General features: G+C 41.0%; 2 protein-coding genes across 4 annotated transcripts; both read left to right on the top strand.

Annotated features, from left to right (window-relative positions):
- Positions 1-9,664: 9,664 nt before the first annotated feature.
- LOC306959221 (GRAM domain-containing protein 2B-like) lies at positions 9,665-14,256 on the top strand. Of its 2 annotated transcripts, none has more exons than XM_079551270.1 (14): positions 9,665-9,879; positions 10,166-10,294; positions 10,628-10,715; positions 10,790-10,859; positions 10,931-11,034; positions 11,135-11,230; positions 11,311-11,382; positions 11,445-11,525; positions 11,647-11,749; positions 11,970-12,083; positions 13,272-13,362; positions 13,442-13,540; positions 13,632-13,710; positions 14,036-14,256. In XM_079551270.1, the coding sequence occupies exons 1-14, from the start codon at positions 9,776-9,778 to the stop codon at positions 14,072-14,074; spliced, it is 1,269 nt and encodes a 422-aa protein (XP_079407396.1). In that variant the 5' UTR covers positions 9,665-9,775; the 3' UTR covers positions 14,075-14,256. The 2 variants fall into 2 exon arrangements, with proteins under 2 accessions (XP_079407396.1, XP_079407397.1); XM_079551271.1 differs by having other exon boundaries at positions 11,445-11,526; positions 11,693-11,749.
- A 514-nt stretch (positions 14,257-14,770) lies between these two features.
- Positions 14,771-23,189, top strand: LOC306959216 (TNF receptor-associated factor 2-like). 2 transcript variants are annotated; one of them, XM_079551261.1, is made up of 11 exons: positions 14,771-15,007; positions 15,618-15,827; positions 16,788-16,866; positions 18,785-18,883; positions 18,957-19,115; positions 19,217-19,291; positions 19,382-19,456; positions 19,552-20,115; positions 20,193-20,370; positions 20,443-20,591; positions 20,675-23,189. In XM_079551261.1, exons 2-11 carry the CDS (start codon positions 15,640-15,642, stop codon positions 20,891-20,893), a joined length of 1,785 nt encoding a protein of 594 aa, XP_079407387.1. In that variant the 5' UTR covers positions 14,771-15,007; positions 15,618-15,639; the 3' UTR covers positions 20,894-23,189. The 2 variants fall into 2 exon arrangements, with proteins under 2 accessions (XP_079407387.1, XP_079407386.1); XM_079551260.1 differs by having other exon boundaries at positions 18,954-19,115.
- Positions 23,190-23,703: the final 514 nt, after the last annotated feature.

Here is a 23,703-nt window from a genome sequence, read left to right as displayed (position 1 = left end):
CTCAGCTGTTTTCTCTTTGTTCCTCTGTTTTGTTTTTGAATTGATTGTACTGTCTTATCTATTTGTCAGACATGCATTAGCCTCAAGTCCAAAAGATGTTACAGCTTATCAAATTACCCCCAAAACTGGTTGGCCCTTGTTGTTCACAACCACAGTAAAGAACGATGAACCTGAGTGTTTCTAGCTGTGATAGAACCAGATGACATTGACCTGCCACATGTCTCGTGATTTGAGGGTAAAAGCTGAAGTAAATTAAAGGAATAGGCCACCGTTTTTACATACTGAGATATGTTCTTACCTTAGCTTTGACGAGTTCTTTAGGACCTGCCTGATCTTCGACCATGCCTTCAGTCACATAAACACAGCACAGACGGCGTTTGCATTTAGCCTCTCCTGCTCTCCACTATAGCTCCAAAACAGGTCAAGATAGAAGCTACAAAGCTCTTCCACGTTTTCCCTATTTAAATATGGTTACGTGAAGTGTTCCACTACAAAGTACAATACACAAAATTAAACAATGTGGATTTTCTAAGCGGATAAAAGGGGGGACTATATTGTAAGGCGTAATAATACCAGGAGTAATTTGGCATCCGCACAGTGAAGTTAAGATTACTGCGTGGATTTCGAACTTCTCCTGGTATTATTACGCCTTACAATATAGTCCCCCCTTTTATCCGCTTAGAAAATCCACATTGTTTAATTTTGTGTAATTATACTTTGTAGTGTAACACTTCACGTAACCATATTTAAATAGAGAAAACGTGGAAGAGCTTGGTAGCTTCTATCTTGACCTGTTTTGGAGCTATAGTGGAGAGGGTAAATGCTAACGCCGTCTGTGCTGTGTTTACGTGATAGAAGGCACAGAGGAAGACCAGACAGGTCCTAAAGAACTTGTCAAAGCTAAGGTAAAAACATATCTCAGTATGTAAAAACAGTGGCCTATTCCTTTAAGCTGTTTCTCTTGGAGTAATAGAATGCATTTAAATCTCTTTGCTCAAACTATAGATTTGTCGGACCTTTGAGGGTGTAATTCAGATGCAGATCATCATCAGAGCCACAGAGCTGTATGTGATCATTATGGTGGCCTCACTGTCACTCTGGTTACCCCCGCTGTGCGTGATTGGCAGCAGTAATATGCCATTTCCGAGCAACATGACACTCTGACACTCTAGGCAAAGCATGGATGACCCACACTGGTCTCTCATGTCTCTTTCAGGGACCTTCAGGGGCCCCAGCAGCCAAGCTAGTAACTGGAGTGTACAGTACGGCGCTACATCAGCGGGGATGAACTTACAGTTTTTCCTAATCGCTTTGGCACATTTCTCAGATCACAAACAACAGTGTCAGGTTCATGTACATTTCTCAAAAAAACACAAAACACACCAATGAACACAATTATACAGTGTTTATAACATCACCCTCGGAAAACACTAAGAAGTAAGAGATTTCTATTTTAAAGATGTTTCTTATGTGGACATGCCATTGTTCATAGTAAAGGCAATTACTGACAATAGTGCACTATTTTCAGACTCATCTCCTGCTTTGTGTTCATGTTCACAGACTCATCACTATCATTCTCCTGATGAAGCAAAAACACCCCAGAGGTCACTGTAGTTGACTTTAGTTTTTCTCTTTTTCACTGGTGTCACACACAAAAACACACAAACCTGTTCAATATCCACAGTTAGTTTACACTTACTGTAGTGGATCGACTTTAATGCATGAGTGGCATCAGGGCGCCTGTCAGGAGCAGCGAGTGACACCAGTGTAGTGCCCTGGGAATCTCCAGATCCTGCTGTACTTTACAAACTTGCTGTTATATACTGTTTGCATATTTTACCAATGTATTTATTTACAACCGTTTTCATTTAGGCCTTATCCCGTACAACTCTTAGGGCACATGTGGGAAAATGTCATGCCTGGCATAGTTTGACACTTGGTTCCACCATTTTGGTTTCTATCTCTAAATACAATTGAGGCAATACCGTAAATGTAACTGACAGTAAGTGTAAAAACACTACAACATTGTTCTGAAGAGTAATAGAAACTATCTGCACATAAGCAAACAACTCACATGACATCACATTACAATTCTTGCACAATTGGAATTGGAACTTGCAACCATCGTCCTCTTCCTTAAAGGGGCTAGATGCAAGTTGGCCATTTTAACACCTTTTTGAGTGACAGTGCAGGATTTTAGAGACAGTTGTGGTGAACAGGTCTGAGCTCATTCTACACATTAGGAAATGGCTGGAACATGTAGTGGGAGGAAAATACATCATTTTAACATTTTTAAACTCTGTATAGTCCCTTTGTTTTTAAATTACAAACAATGAAAGAGGAAAGCACTAAATCAAAATGATGGTTGAGGTTCAAACTATGGACACAATTTCATATCTCCATATTCATGCCAGATAAATTGATATCGATACGATACGATATAACTACGGATTCGGTGAAATTTTCAGAAAAATAAAAACATCATAATACAAAAGAGTGCAGTTTTATTGATGAATCTATATTGTTTATATCTTGCTTTTTCGATATTAATATCTTAATTGTTCATATCTCGATATCGATTCTATAACGCTATCTTTCAGCACTAGTTCAAACCCATTTCAACACATTTGATCCCACAAGTTTAAAGGCACATTTCACAACTTCCAGGGTCACTTTTCAGGGTCGCTGTCACATAAATGCTAGAAAACTAACCTGCACGTTTCTAAAAATGTACACAAATGCTTTAAAATGAGACGCGCAGCCTATCCTAAATCAGGTATAGTGCCTTTAAGAAGCCAAACATATATTATAATAAAGTGTGTCTGGTTTGCTTGATTAAGTCTTAAGCCTGTCTTGTCAGCCGGTGTTCTCGATTAGATAAAAGCTGCTGCAAAAGTAAAGGTAGGTGATCATTCTCACCAGATTTATTGCCGATTTGTTTTCTCAGTGGATTTATTTGCATTAAAGTTGTGCCTCTGCCTTCACGCTGAATTGCCTGTGAGTCAGATCACCTCATAATTCCCAGAACGTGCTTTCATTTTGTCTCCTTTCCAACTTTATCACCTCATCGATCATCCAACCATGAGAGCTTTTCAAGTGGTCCAAAAATAAAGAGGACACAGATGTCGGCCAGGCTATACTGATGTTTCTAGACCGCTGTAGACCCATCGCTTAAATCCACCCACAGACGGAGGAGGGATGATGGAAATACAGTTTTGTCTTTCCACAAAAGCCCTGTCAAACCAGAGTATACATAAAATAATGATGTACGGCAGTGCTCAAATTACCCATATCTAGCAATAAATCAAGCAGGTATTTTCATTTCTAAATGTAGAGCTTGTATTGCCTTACTCTCTCCTCCATTGTGGTTCTTGTCTGTGTGTTCAGGGGGGAACTCGGCTGTGTACAAAAGGGCAAATGCAATTATGGTTTCTGTACAAATGCGCCTTAGCCCAGCTGCTTTTCATTTTCTCATACTTTAAGGGCTGCGAGCTCACTTGTCAGCTCTTATGCATCACAGACCCGGTGCTTGATGGAAAAACGTGCTTTGGCAGGAAGCAGCAGGGAGACCCGGAGGCCAGCGGGTGTTAGCCGACCGGTCTTAAGCCACACTTTGAGATGATACTAGCCCTCTGCATCTGGATTCTTACCACAAATGCCCTGCACGTTTATACAGTGGGTGCAGAAAGTGTTTAGACTTGGACTATTTTTATTTTTAAACTCTGATTTCATAGGGATACCTCAGATTCAGACACATTGCACTACATCGCTTTCTCTCTCATTCATTCCCCACATTACATAAAGGTAAGGCACAGCCGCTTGTAAAGAGAAGGGTTTGAAAAATGGTTTTGACTTCACTCACTGACCAGGACCCAGCATATACCGTATCTACTTTTGTTTTGTACGTGAAATAACTCATAAACTCAATGACATAGAAAGAAGGTGTGAATACTTTCGAAAATCAAGTGTATTCAGTCTAAACATGCCGAGTGCAAGAGTTTCTGAAAGGCAAGCACATGTATAGTAAGAAAAAGAGATGGTTGCATGGAAATAGGCAGACATGATTACTCAAATACAGTCATTAAGGAGGAAATGTTGTTTTTCAGCCTGTCAGGATGATTAATGAGCGAGCGCAACTCCGCTCAAAAGCTGTTGTTTAGTCTTTGCAGCAGACCTGATCTCTGCCACTGACTCAGAACAGACAGGAAGTGTGTGTTTAACTTGGGGTGAGCATGTGGGAACTATATTTTCAAGCAGAGAACTGAAAATGTATGTCATTTAAATTAGAAATCAGACTTTTGGCTGTTTGAAACATGTCATACTTTCTATAAAATTAGCACTCTTTGTTAAAACATCCAGTTCAAGCTCTGCCAAAAAATCTTCAAGAAGTCCAGATGTTCCCTAAATAGGCTGATAAGATATCGGCTTTCAACATATGTCTAGTGCCTGGACTCAGTGATTTACTAGCTGTGAATGATGAAACAGTGTTCCCCTGCCTTAAAGCCTGACTGGCTTTTATCATTATGCAAGCAGCTGCAAGGCTTGACATCACTCGAGATAAAGCCGTGTATGTGTTCCTTCAATGTGAAACCAGAAAACACCATTTCATGTTCATAAACAAATGATTCTATGTTTCACAAAAAATACTTACTTTACAGGTGTATTTGTCTTTCAACAATTATTCTTATTATTGCAAAGTGAAAAGTAGGTGTCAGGATGAGGTAGAGAGGTCAGCCTGAGCACGAGGAGCCTGACAGTTCACATGACTGACAGAAAGTGTGAGGTAGTGGGACAGATGAGAGCCACAGGCGCAGGCAGTTGGAGCGATCAGGGTCAGCGTTTTGGCTGTGCTCTGAGTGTGGCCCAGCAGCTGTATGCAGAGGGAGCCCTGGCCTCCTGCTCAGCATGTCACAGGCCATGATTAATGACCTGCACGACCTGCTCTTCAGCCCCCACCATCCCACACAACTCGCTCTCCACCTAATGGATACACAAGCACAGTGTCCATTTACAAACATGCAGGCACCGCTGACATGAAAGGAATTACACAGATGACTCAAACTCATTGTTGTATTATTGGGATGACGTTTTACCTGTGTGCATCTGTTGTGTGAGCTGATTGCTGTGTGGAAGCAGTAAAGGTGCCGGTGCTGGTTCCCAGCTTGTCAGGCAGCTGTCGAGGAGTGATTTATGACCACTAGACTCCAACCTGTCCTCACTGCCAGTTCAGTATTGTTACAACTGACAGCTAATGAGGCCAGACATACTTTCAAGCAGAGCACTTAACAGGACGTCAATCTTCTCCGTCACAAGCAGTATTTTTGCCCCCTATATTTCACGCATATATGAATTTTTCAATGAGTTTAACATTCAAATAATCAGAAATACAGTCTAGACATTGTTAATGCAGTTTTTGACTATTCTAGAAGGACTTAATGGAGTCTCGAGTCCAGTGTTTTCATGGTACATTGTGTTAAAGTCTCATTGATGATTACAGTTATGAAAAAACTGTTGTGCTGCTCAGAGAAGCTGTAAAACTGGCCCTCCTTTAGGCTAGTTGAGCTCCTGGTGCACGGGGCGGATCTAGACAAAAAATCATGGGGTGGCAAGCAGGGGCAGGGATCATTTCTGGGGAGGCAACACATTTTACAATGTGGAATAGGCTTTGTTTGCTCGCAAGGCAATTTTTCCTTTAAATGCAGCTGAGCCTCTCAAAGTTGTACAGAAATAGTAGCATTGCCCATAATTTAAGTAGGGGGTTCCGAACTCAGGTAAAGTTTAACTTTTGTTTAAAAAAAAATCAATAAAAAAGCCACATTAGTTGGCACCTGGCCCCTTATTTAGCTATAAAGTTGTTATAATTCTTTGTCCTGTCACAAGCACCGTGGCAGTTGTGACATCACATCACATCAATGGGGGGGGGGCAAGACCTTTTCTAGGGGTGGCTGGATCCGCCCCTGCTGGAGCATCAGAATTTGTGAATTTGATTTTATCCTTAAAATAGCCAGAAAAAGGGAACTTTCCTCTGAAATTTATTCTAATTTTGTCTATTTGTGTTCTGTGAAATGAAGGGTATTCTGCAGGAGATCACATGGGAAACAAACACAAAAACATGAACGGTAGTGTATTTCAATGCCTTTTCCTTTTTTCTTTCTGTGCTAGAATGTCAGGACCAGCAGAAAACGTTCTGCTTTTGAGAGAAATTCAGACTCTAAAATGCTCATACAAATCTTGAATTATTAAAGCAGTAGACTATTTAGTGTCACACAAACTGCCTTTCCACTACAGCTGTAAATGTTTAGACCGGTTTGATGTCATATCTAAACAACTAGTAGATTTTTGTTGCACATAGATCAGTAATTCAGTAATAACTGCCTATGTGGAGACGGGCACAGAAAGGTTTGTCTGTCCCTGACCTTCAGGAACATGTCAAAGAGCAACACCTTGCATTGCTAACAGTGTTATTGTCTGATGATGAAGTGTGACAAGTCTTTTGACCCTTTAACTCTTTCATTAACGTCACAACAGTGTCTCCTGCAGGCAGACGAGGGAAAGCTAACAGACTTTTCTTCTTGTCAACATTTTATTTTTAAATGATACATTGCATTCAATGTATGGTTGTAACATGGGGAGAGTTGTAACACCACCAGTTTCACCGGACGTATTAAAGGTGTGTTCAATTCAAAACAACTGGATTTCAACACTAACCACATCCTAAATAGGATACTGTATATAATATGTTTGACAATAACAGGACTAGCAAAATATATCAAAACATTTTGAAATGTTTCTTTAAAAAGTGAAGTAAATATGCCATATCAGATGTGTATAAAGTAATTACAGTCTGCTTGAGTTTGCTGTGTGTGAACTTTGACCACATTGAAGGTGTAATTTAAATGATATCAGCAGGATGAGGAAATCATATTTTTTGTCCCAGCTGCTGCATGTGGCTCACCTCAGTCTCATCATAGTACTTGTCCCTATGAGACCATTTACCATGTCAGCGTAGGACCGTGAGTCAGCTGCTGTGTTAAGTATGTTGGACTGGGACCTCTCCTGGTTTCTCTTCTGAAGTTCATCAGTAACTTGTAACTGGCTGGTGCTGTAATCCTCAAAAAAGCAAGAGCCCCGCGGCGTGCTCGGTGCCAGCCCAAATCCTACATCATGTATCTGTGCTTCAGCCTGTACCCCATATGTTACTGCTACTGCCACCGACCTGCTGTGACTTTAACTTTATAAATGTTGCTAAAATGCTTTTTCATGACTTGTCCGTTCTTGTTTTGGGTTTTGTTAAACTCTGCTGATCCCCCTCCATTTTGAATCTGCATCTGAAAAGCCTCCATTTGGAGCTGCAAACTGAAATGGGAAAATCCCTCCGTGAGCACGCAAATCGGATGGACTGAGAGGAAATAGGGATTGGGTCAAAATTAGCGAAAGTCGTGTTTTGAAAAAATCGACTAAAATATTGAATCACGATTAATCTCATGAATGTCATAGTTAACTCCCAATTAATCGCAAATGAATCACACATTTTTATCTATTCTAAATGTCCCTATATCATTTTAATACCTAGCGGGTTCCTCAAATATACAGCAAACTGGCGGGTTAGTTTAGAAAGAGCACTTATTTTATATTATGTGTTCCTTGCATTGTCGTCTTACAGCATCAGTTCATTCTGATCCGTAAATGCCACTCAGAGGAGGCCACGTTTTGTTCAGTGTCCAGTTTTATGGGGTAATGTATCATTAGCATGTTTTGTTTTCTCGAGTTTAGAGGAAATACCTTGGTTCTCCTCCAAATGCGGCACAACAGCAGCAGTTGCAGCACATACTGCGGTCAAGTGAGACGCCGTCCGCAAAAATGCTGGTCAGGCCGGTCACACTGTTTTGTTATGCACGACTGTTACGGCGAATACGCTCGGCCAAAGCACTGAAGCTTATAGGGACCAGAAACAACGTCCTCTTAACTGCTCTAAATGTAATCTGTTTTACATTTGGGAAGGGATTAAAAGAATCCCTTTAAAGGTTTGATTATTTTCTCACTGGATTATTATTACCCATCATGCCCTCTCACTATGTGCCTCATTTGATCAATTTCACTGTAGAAATCCTGAATCCAGTGCCAATATCAGCTGGTTATTTTAACGTAATTTTTCTAACATTTGGGAAGGGATTACAAGAATCCTTTCAGTCATTCCTTGTCATGGTGGACGCTGACGCACATCCGGTTTGGGCAAAGACCTCTTACCGATTTGCTATATTCGGATGTACCCTTAAACTAGGCACAGAACACATCGCAATAGTCGATAGTCTGTTCTGTGCCATGTGCCTGTGTGTGAGGAGATCTGAGCATGACTGGGCAGTAGGCCTACTATGTAAATGTAATAAAGTACTTAAGTGCCATATCGGCCTAGGCTAATGTAACACAAGGGCTTTGGGTATCTTGAAAGGTGCAATAAATCCAGGCTATTGATTTGTTTTTAAAACACACAGAAAATTTAAAGGTGCACTATGCAACTTTTTATGCAAAAAAAGTGATATTAATACGTATTTGACCTTCCAGTGACCCAGCGGATGCTTGGGTGGTTAGCATAGCGCCTTTACTTAACATCCCGATGGCCTGTAGGACGCTCCAAGATCAATTTTTATTTGTTTTTCACTGTTGATTTAATGGTTACGTTGCTATACATTCCATTCCAAAAACCTACCAGAAAACCTGAACTAAAAAGCTTATTATTTTACATAAAGTTGCATAGTGCACCTTTAATTGTGTTCCAGTAATTAAACATAAAATACTTTGACGCAGGAAAAGCACTTTCCATCTCATTTTGTTGCATAGAAATAGCCCGCTGTTGTCCGCAGGTTGGGCTCAGCTGACAACTGCTGCCCCCTACTGGAATATACCTTCGCTTACACTGTGGACATTATAATGTCAAAGGGTCGGCCACATTTCTTCATCTGTTTCTGTTGTTTTCTTGTCTGTCAAATGCTTTTTCACGTGAATCACTGTAAGTCAATTATTTGAAAACTCAAGTGAGTCAATCACAGTCCGAAAGGTCAAAGGTTGTGACAACGTGGATCTGCGCTTATGAATTCAGCTGGTGCGGCTTTTCAGGTCCGAAAAATACATTGACCCTTATTCTGATACAAAAACAAACAAACAAGCACATACCAAAGCCGTTGAATTTGTTGTTGTTGTCTGTTTATTTCATTTTATTTACAATATAACACGTACATTTTAAAATAGTGGGTTGAATTCCTTATTTCGTCCATCCCCTTTCTATTCTAATGTCCTATCTGCAATTTTACAGGTGCAAAAGCTTAAACTCTACAATGGAAGAAAAAAAATTAAAGTTTACAGTTTATACAGTTTATTATGAGTAAATGCGGTTAGATCGTTCTGATTTTGATCTTCTCAGGGCGGGAAGCGGAGCTTCCGAGAAATTATGGAAATGATGCATCAGCGACACTAAAGGTCTGTCACATAAAACAACCTTTATGTGTTTCTACTTATTTCCTTTGTACTTTTATTTTGGAATGACATATTTGTTAAACAAAACACTCCCACGGGCCCTCCCTCGCGCTCCCGTCTCTACTGCTCCTACATGGCTCCTGCTCTTTCCCTGCTCCCTCCCCCTTTCCCGGCTCCTCCTCTGTGTATTTCTTTGGTCATCGAACGATCAGACTTTTTTCCTGAAACTTCTTCTTCATTATATGCGGCACAATAGATACATAGACGCACAGATGCCCGCCACACCACGTGTAAGATGTAAACCATGGTTCCACTTGTGATGGGCGAGCAGCCGGACCGACCGGTGACCCCGTTATCCTGTCCGGAGCAATTTTCCACCAAGGACTCCCGAGGGAACCGGCGGCCCACGTAGGTGTTCAACTCAGAGCAGAGGCTCTGCTCTGCAGTGAAGTCAGGACAGTTTATCCAATGTAGAGAGGACTTCTTAGTGATCTACAGATGAAAGTCCTCACGAGTTAATGAAGTGTGATAAACGGCTGATTATCTGCTTTACAAACGTTTCATATCGAAGAGATCCAGCCTATTTCTTTTTTGTTATTTACAGTTTAACCTTTTTAGTCTGTAACAAACAGTGTTTATAGACGTGTTGTAGCTACGTCATCAATGTTATCTTATCAATGTTAATAACCTGTAGGCATCAGGCGGAGAATGGAGGTGAGAGGAGACAACGGAGGAGAGGACAGTCCCCTGCGGACCTCCAGCTCCTGTTGGACACTCTGCCACGTGCGCTAAACGAGAGCAGGACTAAAACACCAGGGATGAGGTACAGTAGTTGTTTGTCCACTGTAATAACTTTATAGGTTAACTAAGTTTCTGGTATTGCACACACAGTGTCCTTGTGTTGAAGTACCTGCATATTTTGTGCAAACAAGATATGCAGGTACAAATGGCTATGTAGATGGTTAAGCTCTGTTTACACAGTCTTGATTCGATAGTCAAGTATATGCTCTGGAATGAGAGCAGTAAATGAAAGTAATAAATGAGAGCAATAAAAAAGAATCAACCTTACATGGCTGAGTAAGCACATATGCACCTTGTCTCTTTATACGTTATATGAGTTACGATGCGACTGATACTAAACTGACCTTCTACTTAGATTGAAGCCAGTGGAGCAGCTTCCTCCCATGATCAGTACAGTGGACTATGAAACAAAGTTCGAACGAAAGAAATCACAACCCAACCAAGTAATACACAAACAATGTTCAGTGACCTCATAACAGGTATTTTTAGTTTTGACAAATGTTTGTTTTGCCCTCAGCTTTCAAAGGCCAACGCACAGTATCATAAGTTATTTAAAGAAGTAAGCAAAGATGAGCTACTTAAACAAAGTAAGATTCATGTGTTCTAATACATTTATGTTGAAACGTTATGTCCATATCTGACGTGTTTCTGCTCATAGGCTACACATGTGCTCTACAAAGAGATATTTTATTCCAAGGAAAAATGTTTGTCTCAGACAACTGGATCTGTTTTCATTCTAAAGTTTTTGGCCGAGATACTAAGGTTTGTTCAATCATTGTGAATACCAATATATACCAATATATATATATATATATGTGTGAAATATCCATGAAGTTTACAAACAATTTCAAATCCATCACAGATTGCTATACCTGTGATGTCCGTCACGTTTCTCAAAAAAACAAAGACGGCTTTACTGGTGCCCAATGCCCTTTTTATAGAAGCTGCAAATGAACAGGTCAGAACACTTTGCTTCTATATCTGTTTTAATTCACATGTGTCATAATACAATCACTAACATGTGCCTTTCTTTTATAGCATGTCTTTGTGTCCTTCTTGTCTCGTAACACAACATTTAAGCTTCTAAAGTCCATATGCAACCATCTGGAGGTGAATACCAATACTAACACTGTTAATACAGGTTTATGGCTGACTTTTGTTCATCTCTGCAGGTGGACAACGTGTGTAACAGCCCAGTTATTTCCTCTTCTGAAAACAGCTTCAGAGTGAGCTCCCCCTCATCTCTTCCTCTGGTGAGTCTGGGGTTCTTCCTCTGCCTTTTAAAGAGATGTTTTCTTGCACAACATGCCGTCATACAATCAAAGCATCCTGTGTGCATTCAGCATTGTGTCCGTACCTATGTTTTTGTGTCAGGGTTTTTCTGGAGACTTATTTGAACTGGATGGGGTTGTGCAACAAGGAATGATGGAGAGCAGCAGCTCGGGATCACAGACCCCTGACTCTGACAAAATGACCGGTGTGTTTTTATTATTACTGCTCTACAAATACAAGTTATGTTGTTCCTATTTTCCTGTGGTGAATGGTATCAGGTGTCTCCGTTGCTGAAAGAGTCTCTATTGTGGATGGTTGGCACCCAGCCAGATGACATTTTCTCCCAATGCAAATATATGAAATGACTAAACAAGACCAGTCCACCCAGGCCTTGTTCATTAAATATACTCCGCTTTACTTCTCAGAATTCCCTGTTCTACAAGACTCTTTCTTAAGTGCAGTGAATGGTGAGGTCTCAGTCCATGCAGATGTTCACCTGCAGACTCAAAGCCAAAAACATGGAGCTACGCCTAAGAATGGTATGTTTATGCCTTTAAATATATATGCCTGTTATTCTAAATATGTCATGCCCATGTTATGCCATAAGTCTAATGTAATGTGAGCTAAATATTGAAAATGCTAATATCCTGGCATAGTTTTTGACTTATCTTATGGTATATTAAAGGGATATTTCATGATTTTTGTCATAGGGCCTCATTTCCCAGTTATCCAGAGTGTTGCTGATTTCTGGAGATATTTTTTTTGTTATTCATGCAAATCTTATATTTGAAGAGTTTCGTGGCGCTAGGCTAGTGTTAGGCTAGCACATTTCTACGATATCAGCTAGCCTGCATTAAAAACAGTCTGACTCACTCCACAGAGCACCTGAGGGAAATCACTTATAACACCAGACTAACCATATAAATGTCTGTGTCCATAGAATCATTTTAACCATTTAAAATAACTTATATTTGAGAAACATCAGCTTCGTGGTTGTATAAGCTACGCAGTGGCGGAGTGATCTGCTAGAAAATAGTCCCTCAAAATGTGATCATTCATGTGATGCAAGGTCAGTTATATTCCAAAAATTCTGGTTAGTCTGGTGTTATAAGTGATTTGCCTCAGGTGCACTGTGGAGCGGGTCAGACTGTTTTTAATGCAGGCTAGCTGATACCATAGAAATGCACTAGCCTTGCACTAGCCTAGCGCCACGAAACTCTTCAAATATAAGAACTGCATGAATTACAAAAAAAAATATCTCCAGAAATCAGCAACACTCTGGATAACTAGGAAATGAGGCCCTATGTCAAAAATCCTGAAATATCCCTTTAACATCAACAGCAGCAACTGTTGACGACACAAGCAATTAAGAAGTCACTTAATGAGATAAACTGCTCAGGTTCATCATTAGTGGATTTTCTGTTTGAATGAGATAAGATGAAACTTTATTGATCTCGCTGTGGACAAACTCAGTTGTCATGGCAGCTCCTGATACATAAAGAAAAAGTGCAAGTATTCAAAAACTGACTAGAATGACTGTAGCATGTACAACAATCAATCATTATAACTAAATACAAATAAAGTAGTAAAAAAAATACATACAATTGTATTTGATTATGATTAGCTAAGAAGTCCAATGTGGTTCACTTTGTTCCAGTCCTCTACGAAAAGCTTAAAAATGGAAAAATACCAATACTATTGATTGCCTATTTGCTTCATCTACTCAGGACCAACCGGCACAACTCGGGCCGTGTCCTATAACTCCAAACCCTCTCAACACGTGTCATTAAATGTCATTCTCGTCATCTATTTATTTCTGTAAGTACCTTTTGATCGTGCGTAATCTAGCTTTCACAAGTGAGTGCTCTTTGTAACTGCTCTTATTGTTTCCAAACAGAGTAAGTATTCTTGTAATCTCTTCCTGCTACATGGCATTTAAGATGGTGGCTTTAGAGCATCGCTTGAACACTTTGTTGTCGATGGGAGAACATAATCCGTAAGTTGAAAGTACCGATCTACCAATGTATAGCAGATCACACTGTCACATATATATATTATTAACTTGATGTTCATCTTTCTTATTGCAGACATGTTGTAAGCCACAGACCAGAGCAGAGTGCAGAGATACACAAGGAGCTTTCTACCAATTTGTACAGGTTAGAAAAGGTTTGTATCTCCAGGGTGGGTCCCTTGTTTTCCCTTGACTTCTGTTATCTGCGCAACAGCCAGGTGCTATTTTGCATTAAGAAAAATGTGTTCAAATTACTGAGCCACAAAGGGTGCAGTGCACTCGTGCCTAGGGCAGACATATTAAAGAATGTTTTATTGTTAATATATAAATGATTGAATAAGGATTCATTGGGGATCACATGATACAAAAGCTCTTATTGCTCATTGTTACTTTGCTCAAATGTGATCAGTGTGGTTGAATGGTAGTGGCTTCGTCATTGATATTTTACTACTATACTGATATTTTATTGTGTTTTTTAAGATTCAAAGAAACCTTCAGAAGCTGCTGGAGGAGACATGACACTTCCCTGTGTGGAGTCCAAACTACTGTTAAAGATTTTCAGTGTCTGTCGAGACATGATTAGGATTACAGCTGATCAAAGTGTATTGCGTTTTCATTGTGCAATATATGTATATTTCTTCCTCTCTTGGTTTAAGAAGTTTACCAGGAAAAAGGTGAAGAAATGTAAAGTGTGCTTTAGTTTGTGAGTTGTGATTTTCACATTGTGTGAACATTTAATGTACAGTTGAAGTATTCATGTTTTAATTATTAAATTATGAGTCTGCATCAGTGACTCATCTTGATTTCAAATGTGTCTGTGATTGTGCCATGTCAGAATATTTGTTGTAGCGATGAAGACGATCTTTTCCAGTTTAAAAGGCAGCTTTGTAATCAAGCCCATCAATTACCATCCAGAAACAGCCATTTGTTAAGAAAACATGTCATGAAAATAGTGTGTAAGCACATACACTACATACATTTAAGAGCTAAAGGATTCCTGGACTGCTTCGCATTCAAGCTTATCTCCAAGACCATGTTTCAAAAGAGTATGTTGTGGTATGCAGTTTCACAAAAAAGAAATAAGAAGGGAAAAAATGAAAAGGCTATTAATATATTTTCTCCATAGAGGCTTGTTTTGTTTTGCCACAAAACCTCCGCCCACTCTTGAATTTTGAGCCAATGGCGTGCCCGGCTCCACACCTTGTCTGCCTCTCAACCAGTGCTGAACCAGTGCATGACGTAAGAGCCAGTCTGAAAGTGCAATGGCGATATTTGACAATAACAGTCGACGCGTTGTGAGACCACAGCTGTATTATGTGGCTAATGCCGAAGAAAATACATCACATCTGCTGCAAAACCAGATTTAATATCGGCATCCTGCGCGAGCGTCACTCCGGGCGGGGAGGTGGTTGTACAGACTGTGCATAGGATGACAATTTAGAATAAAGGCTGGTAAGTGCAAACCCCGCCGATGGAGGTTTAATTTGTGTCCCTGCATTGAGTGTTTTGCATGCAGCTGGGCTCGGGTTTGAAAGGGGCGTGGCGCAGAGCTGGTTATCGCCTCTGACTGCTGGATACGGATAGCTTAGCAACAGCGACAGGGAGAAGCAGGAGCGCACAGACAATGAGCGTGTCATTTGTCAGCGTTTCTCCTAGTGGCCAGGCGCACCGAGCGCTGTCTGGGCAGAAGGAGAGGCTGCTCGCGATTAGCTGTGCCAAATCAGCTACGAGGAGGCATCAATGTAAATGCAAGTGTAAACAAGGGGTGCAGGCCCATTCAGCTGTGGCCTAGGATGCAGCTACTGGGATGCTATGAGATGACTTGTTGTTGTTATAGGCAATACTGCATTGTGCATGTGAAATTACGTGTGGTCGAAGCACTGAAATGAATCTGTTGTAATTGCTCTATAAACAAGCACACCATATCATACTAATAATTATGCTATTTTTGTTTCCTACATTAAAGATCTTAAAATGAACTTTAACCTCTCGTTGCACTGTAGTCTTTTCTTTTACATGTGTCTGCAGAAGTTTATAATAAGAGTTGTTGCCTGTCGTCTAGGTGTGACGTGTAAACAGACACAATGGCCACACAAGAGCCGTCCCCTCCTTCATCTATGGAGAGCAATAAACCTGGGTTCCCCAAAAAGATTCTGGGCAACAAGCTGGAGGACAAACACCTGTGCAACTGCTGCCACAACATCCTCAGGCGACCTGTTCAGGCCCAGTGTGGACACCGCTTCTGCTCCTACTGCTTCAACAGGACTGTCAGGTGAGGGACTCGTTGATGCACGCCTTAACCATTGTCTCCTGTCAGGCATTGCCCAAATCTAAAAGTATCAAAATATGACAAAGGAGTGACGACAGCAACGTGAGGAAAAAGTTTTGTAGGTCTTAGCTTTGAAATGAGGCGTTACACTGGTCTAGACGCTGTAAGCTCCAGCTAAGAAGCTTTTAGATTTGGGTAAAGCCGAACTGGAGAAAGCGAGAGAAAGAAGTAAGAGGTTAACAAGCTGCCAAAGGTACAGGAAAACACACACAGGATGAATGATCAGGAGCCCTGCTTCTCTATATAGTCTGTCACTCTCGACTCCCGGCGCCCCCTTGTAGCCTCGCAGGTACATAACAGTAGGACAATCACACACAGTATTACAGTATTATTAGTGCCGTAAATGTGACTTATTCCTCAAGCGCCTTTGAGGGAACATTTACAAAGTTAGGATGGATAAATGGCAGCTGTCCACAATCAATAATTATCACTTTAATTAAAAAAATGAATTATTATTATCATTATTTTTGTTATTGTGATTAATATTGTAGCAAATCAGTCCACTGGGCTATAAAGAAATAGCCTGTAGATACTGCCTGTGATTTGTGTCTGTTGCCTTCAATTATTTAATCATGTACGTGCACGAGTTGGTGCAGGGAAAACAACAAAACAATAAATACCTCCAAGCCCTCCACACGCTCATCCAGCAGGAATAAGCGTGTACCGGCTCGCACTTTGGAGACGCCCAGGGATGGAAATTGCCTTGGTTTGCAAATTAATCAGGACCGTGCGCTAAGTTTGTGCTGCAGCCTTTTTAGAAACGCAAATATCCACTACACTTGCTTTTTGCTCCACTTTAGTACACTCTACTGTGTTTGTAAGTGTCAAAACGCTCAGTAAATGACCCCCTTTGTCAAGTGCGCTGGTGTACTTATATACTGCTGAATAATTGTTGTGTTGCAGTAATGGACCACAGAAATGCAATGCATGCATCAAAGAAGATATATTTGAAGAGTCTACATCAATTCTTAAACAAGGATGTGTGAGTATTCATGTGACTGCCATTTCCAAAGTCAAGCCAGTTCTTCTGGCTGCTAGAGGGCCTCAAGATCGATCTTGAGGCCCTCTAGCAGTAGGTGTACACAGTGTACATGTATCTATCTATATATTTCTACAGTATATATATTACTGTGACATACATGGGCCTGTCCCGAAATCTGGGCTTTTGTCCCTGATCCCGAATCCAGCCCCGACAATAACCCTCGTCCCAGATCAGCAGCAGTAACTGCCTGACTAAAGAGCAATACGTTGATGTTGAGGCTGGTGTTATTGTCTGAGACAGCGTTAGAGCACATGGTGATGCTCACCAATCTGCAAACCTCTCCTATAAGCTACAGATGCAGCAGCGCAGGTCATTTCTGCAGATAATACATCGGGCTGGGACTGTGACTGACACAGGGGTCGCTGTAAACTTAAGGACAGAGACGAGAGCTGCAGTAAGGAGGCAAGAGAGCTCCAAATGTGCCAGTTTGAAAGTTATAGCTGTCTTTCTTTATCTTATAAAACCTGCCTCATTTTCTCCTTGTTTGCATACTTGCTCATTGCGCAAAATGATATTGGTGATATCAGCGGAAATAACACCTAAAACACTCCTCTGCTTGTGTTAAAGCTTTTAAAAGAGAAGCAGCTCGCTCTGTGTAGACGTGCAGCAACAATGCGCCTGCACGGCTCGGTAAACACCACCACCCCGCATTGCCAGGCTACTGTCTGTCTATTGTACACAGAGAGGTAGTCTGGACATGCAGCAGTTGGAGCCTTTTTAAAGGGCGGGGCTAACACGCACAGATGGTCAGTGAATGAAACAGTGTCAGCAAACAGAGAATGTGACAAACAGATTGCTGTAGTTCATTTCCTGTATGTTGGCCGGGGGCTGCTCTCTGTATGTGGCGTGTCAACACACACGTCATGGCACTTCAAAGGCTTTTCTCAAACCACGCAACACGTTAAAGCTGTGATTTACCCATCTTTTATCATAAATAAAACACATGTCAGTGTAGCTGTGAAGAGGGAGAGCAAACGCGACTCTTCGTTGCAGGTTAATAGTGAGTTGGCGACTGACAGGAGTTTACCTGCTCAGACTGTAGCAGGAGTTCTGTTGATGCTTTCTCTCTTTCCGCTGCTCCTCTCGTCCATCCCAACAAAGTTTACAGTGGTCCCCCTTTCGGTCACAGGTCAGACACCCGTCTGTGTCACCGTAGAAAGCCTGTGTTTTCCTCGGCAGTGCGTCTTAATCCAGCAGATCCAAATCATGCCGTGGTTCAGCATCGCCGTAACCTCGGTGTGCGTTCTCTCATCAAAAATAATAATAAATACTAAGAGTCGGCTTTTTTGTTGCGCCTCAAAGCGTCTCTGCATCGATGCAACTCGCTGTGAAGGAGCTTATCAGCGAGCAGCTGCAGAGAGGGCCAGTATATTTCTGCCGTGGCTGGCTCTGTGTTCTTTTCTGAATTCTGTGCAAGTCCTGTGATTAATTCGACCACGCCACAGCCGCCAATCAGAAACCTGTCATCCGTGTGTGTCCAGACCCACTTTGTTTCGTGCAGAAAGCAAGTGTGCCCGGCGAGTTAGGATAGAATAATCTGAGAACGAACGAGCTGGCAAATATCTCACGGCATGATTATAAGTCTTTGGATGCATATGTCGCAGCCGACCAGTGAACGCCAGGACACGTGTTGTGTCTGGTCAATGTGTTGACAAAGGGTCTGCTGCTGATCCAGGGTCAGCTGAATGTGATGCACAGTGATTTGTCCAGCTTAGTTTGGCCGAGCTCTAGTCCTGTTCAAACGGCTTCATCCCAGACTGTCACCATGTATCCCATCTATTCATACATGGAGCAAGTCAGGCTTGCTTTCCAGGCTAGTATTTCTCATTGTACCTAATGTACTCTTTTCCGTTTTTAGGCTTTTCCAGACAACGCTGTTCGGAGAGAAGTTGAAAGCCTCTCAGCGGTTTGTGTTAATGAAAACTGCATCTGGAAAGGCAGTATTAAAGAATATGAGGTAATGAATTGTTTTCATTTATGTACCTCATGCACAGTGTGAGGGACAAGATATAACATATTTTTCCCAGCAGACCCATGAAGGGAAGTGTGAGTATATGGTCATCCCCTGCCCCTCCTGTAAAGAACGAATACGCTTCAATGAACAAGAGCGGCATAATGAGCGGGAATGCCCAGAGAGGACACTTAATTGCAAGTACTGCAAGGAACCATTTCACTTTAAAAATATTAAGGTTAGAAAATATTTATTTGAATCGGGGCATTTTTCTCCTGGCTGCTGCTTTGTCAATGTGTCAATGCTTTTGCCATTACTGAAACCGTTTTTGTTTTTTAGGCCCATGATGAGATTTGTCCCAAGTATCCAATGATTTGTGAAGGTTGTGCCAAAAAGAAAATACCCCGAGAGAAGGTACATCTCATTTTCAATGAACAGATGAGACCTTTAACTTAGAAATGTATTATATTTTATATTAACCACTGCCTTTGTGTTTTATTTTAGTATGTTGACCACATTAAGTTTTGCAGCAAATTCCGTACCCCTTGTCGATTTCATGTGGTAGGATGTGATATGTCTGTAAGTTGACAGAAAACTCCTGAAGCTTCTTTGTCTGTTCTTACCTTTAATTTTACAGATATGACTTTACTTGAAATGTTGTGGTTGTTTTTCAGGTAGAGAAAGAAAAGATTCATGACCATGAGCGTGCCTATGCCTATGAGCATCTTAATCTCCTTCTTCACTACATTATGGGTATGAAAGTAAGCATGGAGGGCCTACAGCCTCAGGGACTGGAGGTAGCTGGTCATAAACTTTTGGAGCTTCAGCAGTCCCTGAAGGAGCTTGAAGCCCGAGTGTTCCAGCTCAGTACCACCTCTGTTCCTCCCGTGCAGGGAGCAACTGCCTCCTCCTCACAGTCCACTGCAGGCCCCCCTGGGCCACCTGCCTCTGCACCACTACCACCTCCTCCAACACTGGCTCCCACACTGTCTGTGTCCACTTCTTTTACACCACTGCCCAGCTCAGTCGGGGCAGCACTGGAGCTCCAGCTCCACAATGAGAAGACCAAAGTGGCCGAACTGGGGCGCAGGTGCACTGAACTGGAAGTCAAGTCTGGTACATTTGAAAATGTGGTCTGTGTCCTGAACAGAGAGGTTGAGAGGTTTGCAACAACGTTGGAAGCGAGTAATCGACAACATAAATTGGATCAAGATAAGATTGAAGCACTTAGTAATAAGGTTTGGATTTAACTTGATTAAACCTTTTCTTCAGTACAAAACTAAATAGCAAATGTATCAAATTTGACTGCTCACAGGTGCGACAGTTGGAGCGGACTGTGGGCCTGAAGGATCTTACTGTGGCAGAGATGGAGGGCCGACTGAGGGAGATGTCGGCCACTACATTTGATGGTGTTTTTATCTGGAGAATTTCAGATTTTGCAAAAAAACGACAAGATGCTATTGCTGGCAGAGCTCCAGCCATGTTCTCGCCTGGTAATTGTATATTTTCCCACCATCTTTAATGTAATAAATGCACACAGTTGACATCTTTGCTCTCTTCCCAAGCCTTCTACACTAGTAAGTATGGCTATAAGATGTGCCTACGGATCTATCTAAATGGCGATGGGACAGGACGCGGCAGCCACTTGTCCCTGTTTTTTGTTGTGATGAGGGGATTAAGTGATGCTCTGCTAAAATGGCCTTTCAACCAGAAGGTACAAAGTTATAACATTTGTTTAATTCAACAACACCAAATATATGATTTATATATATTTGTATCTGTGTTTTGTTCTTACAGGTGACACTGATGCTGCTGGATCAGAGCAACAGAGAGCACATTATAGATGCTTTTCGTCCTGATGTCACGTCTTCTTCCTTCCAGAGGCCCGTTAGTGAGATGAACATTGCCAGTGGATGTCCACTCTTCTGCCCTCTCTCCAAACTTGATGCCAAGAATTCATATATCCGTGACGACACTATCTTCATCAAGGCTATAGTAGATCTCACAGGCCTTTAGATGAGGCTTCATAGTGATGTACTTTGGCAGCTCTCTGAAGCTTTATTTTGACTTCGTTATGGTCCTTTATGAGTATACATGCTACTACTGTGTGTGGCAGTTGGCTCCTTGCTTATGGTTTGACATAGTAAATTTATGTATCTCATTGCTGTACATTTTGAGTACAAAGTGTTTTGTTCCATAGAACAACCCTCAGTGGTGAGATACCCCGTAACTTTGGAAGCTGAAATGATATTTTGTTGTGTAGGCACAAAAGCATGGTCTGTGGCAATGATGAGCACAGCATAGCCGTGTTAAAGGCTTGATAATGTGCAATGTGAAAGAGTAAACATTATTTGTACTGGATTGTAAGTTATTGCGATGCCAACTTGTTATAAAGGATGGCTTTATACAATTAGCTTTACTTTCAGATTGTGTATGTCATGTACCTTTTAGTTCCCATGTTGGAATTAGCATACACAAACGTGGAGTTATGTTTATAGAAGACTTGGCATTTTTGCAGTAAATGCATGCCGCTTGTATTTTAAGAATGAAATCACTCCTTACATTGGGTCAGCTTTATGAAAGTTTATTGTTTATTGTTGACTTGTGAATTAGCCATCTGTGATGGTGGACATTGCCTGCATATCTTTCAGTCCAGGCTTTTTACATGTGAAGTGTTTAGTGTTTGTTTCCTTTTTTGGGTCGGTGGTTCTGATTGGTGGTTTGGTACATCTGTGGAAGATAACAGTGGAGTTACCAAGGAGTCAGGGCAGCTTGCCAGACAAGCCTGAGGCATCCAAGCTTCATGTGTTTTTGTCTCTCTGACAAGCATACATAGCTGACGTTTTCCCAGGATATGCTCACTAGCTCACATCTCAAACGCATGTGTGCGCCCCACCACAGACTGAGGTCACTACAGATTCCACAAAATGAAGGAATTGTTTCTTCTTTGTTTTCTGTCCATACTGTAATCAGTGAAACATCAAGTGTCCCCGCCAAGAGAGAACACTAGTGTGAAGTCAGTGAAACTATACATAAAGTCTGTGTGTAGAGGGTGAAAGGTTCAAATAATGTTCAAATATTTAAGATTGTAAGTTCATGATGTAGATTCAAGGCATTATGCCCTATACGAAACTAAAACGTGTTTAGCTAAACTGGTGTTTAAGTGTTCAGACAAAAAAAAGCAAAGTAATATACATTTTGCTTGTAAGCTATCTCTTTTTCTTTCTGTCACGTTCCATTGGCCCATCAGAGATTGTGGTTCTCCAGCAGCCTGCATGCTGAAGTTCAGCTCCCACTGGCCTGTTTGAAAACCATTCTTGACCTGTATTGAACCCTCTCTGTGCATGGGAGGCTTCAATTCACAATTCACTAGAGTTTCACATTGGTTTTCCTTGTGGGCCATGTGTGAAAGCATTTACTTGTATTTGTTTGAATGAAAATACACAATCATAGAATAGTTATTGCGTTATATTCGGCTGGGAAACTGTTATACAGTTTTCCATCCTATATTTATAGAAATGTATAAATATGTATTGCTCATATAATAATGCTTAATCTATATATCAATATTAATATACACAAAACGTTATAATGAACATAGTATTACTAAATACCTTATTAAGTTTATATCTATATACAAGTGTTTTGTTTGTCAAGGTGGTTTGAACAGGCCAGCACAGCCCTTTTAAGAAGCAAATGAGTAATTGCTTTTTGAGTTTAACATATTTAGATTTGAATGACATTTCTGTGATGACATGTTCCACTTGTTTTCACCACACAATGTCATGCTTTGTTCTAACAACACGTGCTGCACATTGGCATTCATCACATCGCACTTCTATACAACTACTCTCAAAATTGAAATCTTTCCAAACTAAGCTATTATTTGTAAAAAATGACTGACAAATGCTAAGGACTCAGAATTTATATTCACTAAAAAGTTGTTTCTTGTGAAGTATTTTATATAATGATTAAATGTGGTATTATGTGTGATTGACATTGAGTTTGTTTGTGCCAAATATTTATGTTATACTGTGTGCCGCTGCTATTGCTGCTGCTGAGGGGGACATTTGGGAGGACTTGCATTCTCCACAAATCTTTAAGGTTTTTGAATGTATAACTAACATTTTTTACTGAAACTCTTGTCGTGTGTTGCGGTAACTTGAACTACAGTTTATTTCTGCACTTTCAGTCATTTGTACAAAAAGGGTATTTTGAGTTGCCCGTGTACCTTGAAATCAGAGCCATATATTCTGATGTTGATCTTTGATGTATTACAAAGTACATGCAGTGTGAACAATAAATGTCCTGTGGAACATGACCATGTGCTATTTCTGACCACTAGAGGGCGGTAATGATCTCTTAAAGTCAAATGAGCAAAAATAATGATCTGCATGCATCATCATTGTGGAAAATGAAGGTAAGAGCAATAGGCAGGCACACTGAGATTTAAAAACGTGTAGGTCACATGATGTTGTCGAATAAACTAAACTCTTATTGTTGCAGTGAGAGATCGAGCCAGGGCCTTACTGTGTCGGGTTCCAGTGTTTGAGCTGGACATTTGACTAAAAGCCTGTCACTGAAGAAATTAGGTCATTCCCTGTGGTCATGTCAATACATAATTAAAAACAGGATGCACCCGCTTGCTGTTGCAGCTATGGCTTCAAACATAATGTACAAATGTGAATATTTCAGACTGATAACACGAAGAATAATGCAGACCCACTTTTCTTATCCACACAACTCTGACTCTTGCTTAAATTCCTGCCCTGTTCTGCAAAGTGTCGACAAAGACAGGCCGCCCCTGAAGCACAGGTTTATCTCAT

This window comes from Gobius niger (assembly GCF_951799975.1).
Source record: "Gobius niger genome assembly, chromosome: 2".
Lineage (NCBI taxonomy): Eukaryota > Metazoa > Chordata > Actinopteri > Gobiiformes > Gobiidae > Gobius > Gobius niger.
Note: the sequence above shows the minus strand (reverse complement) of the source record. Positions and strands in the feature narration are given on the sequence as shown.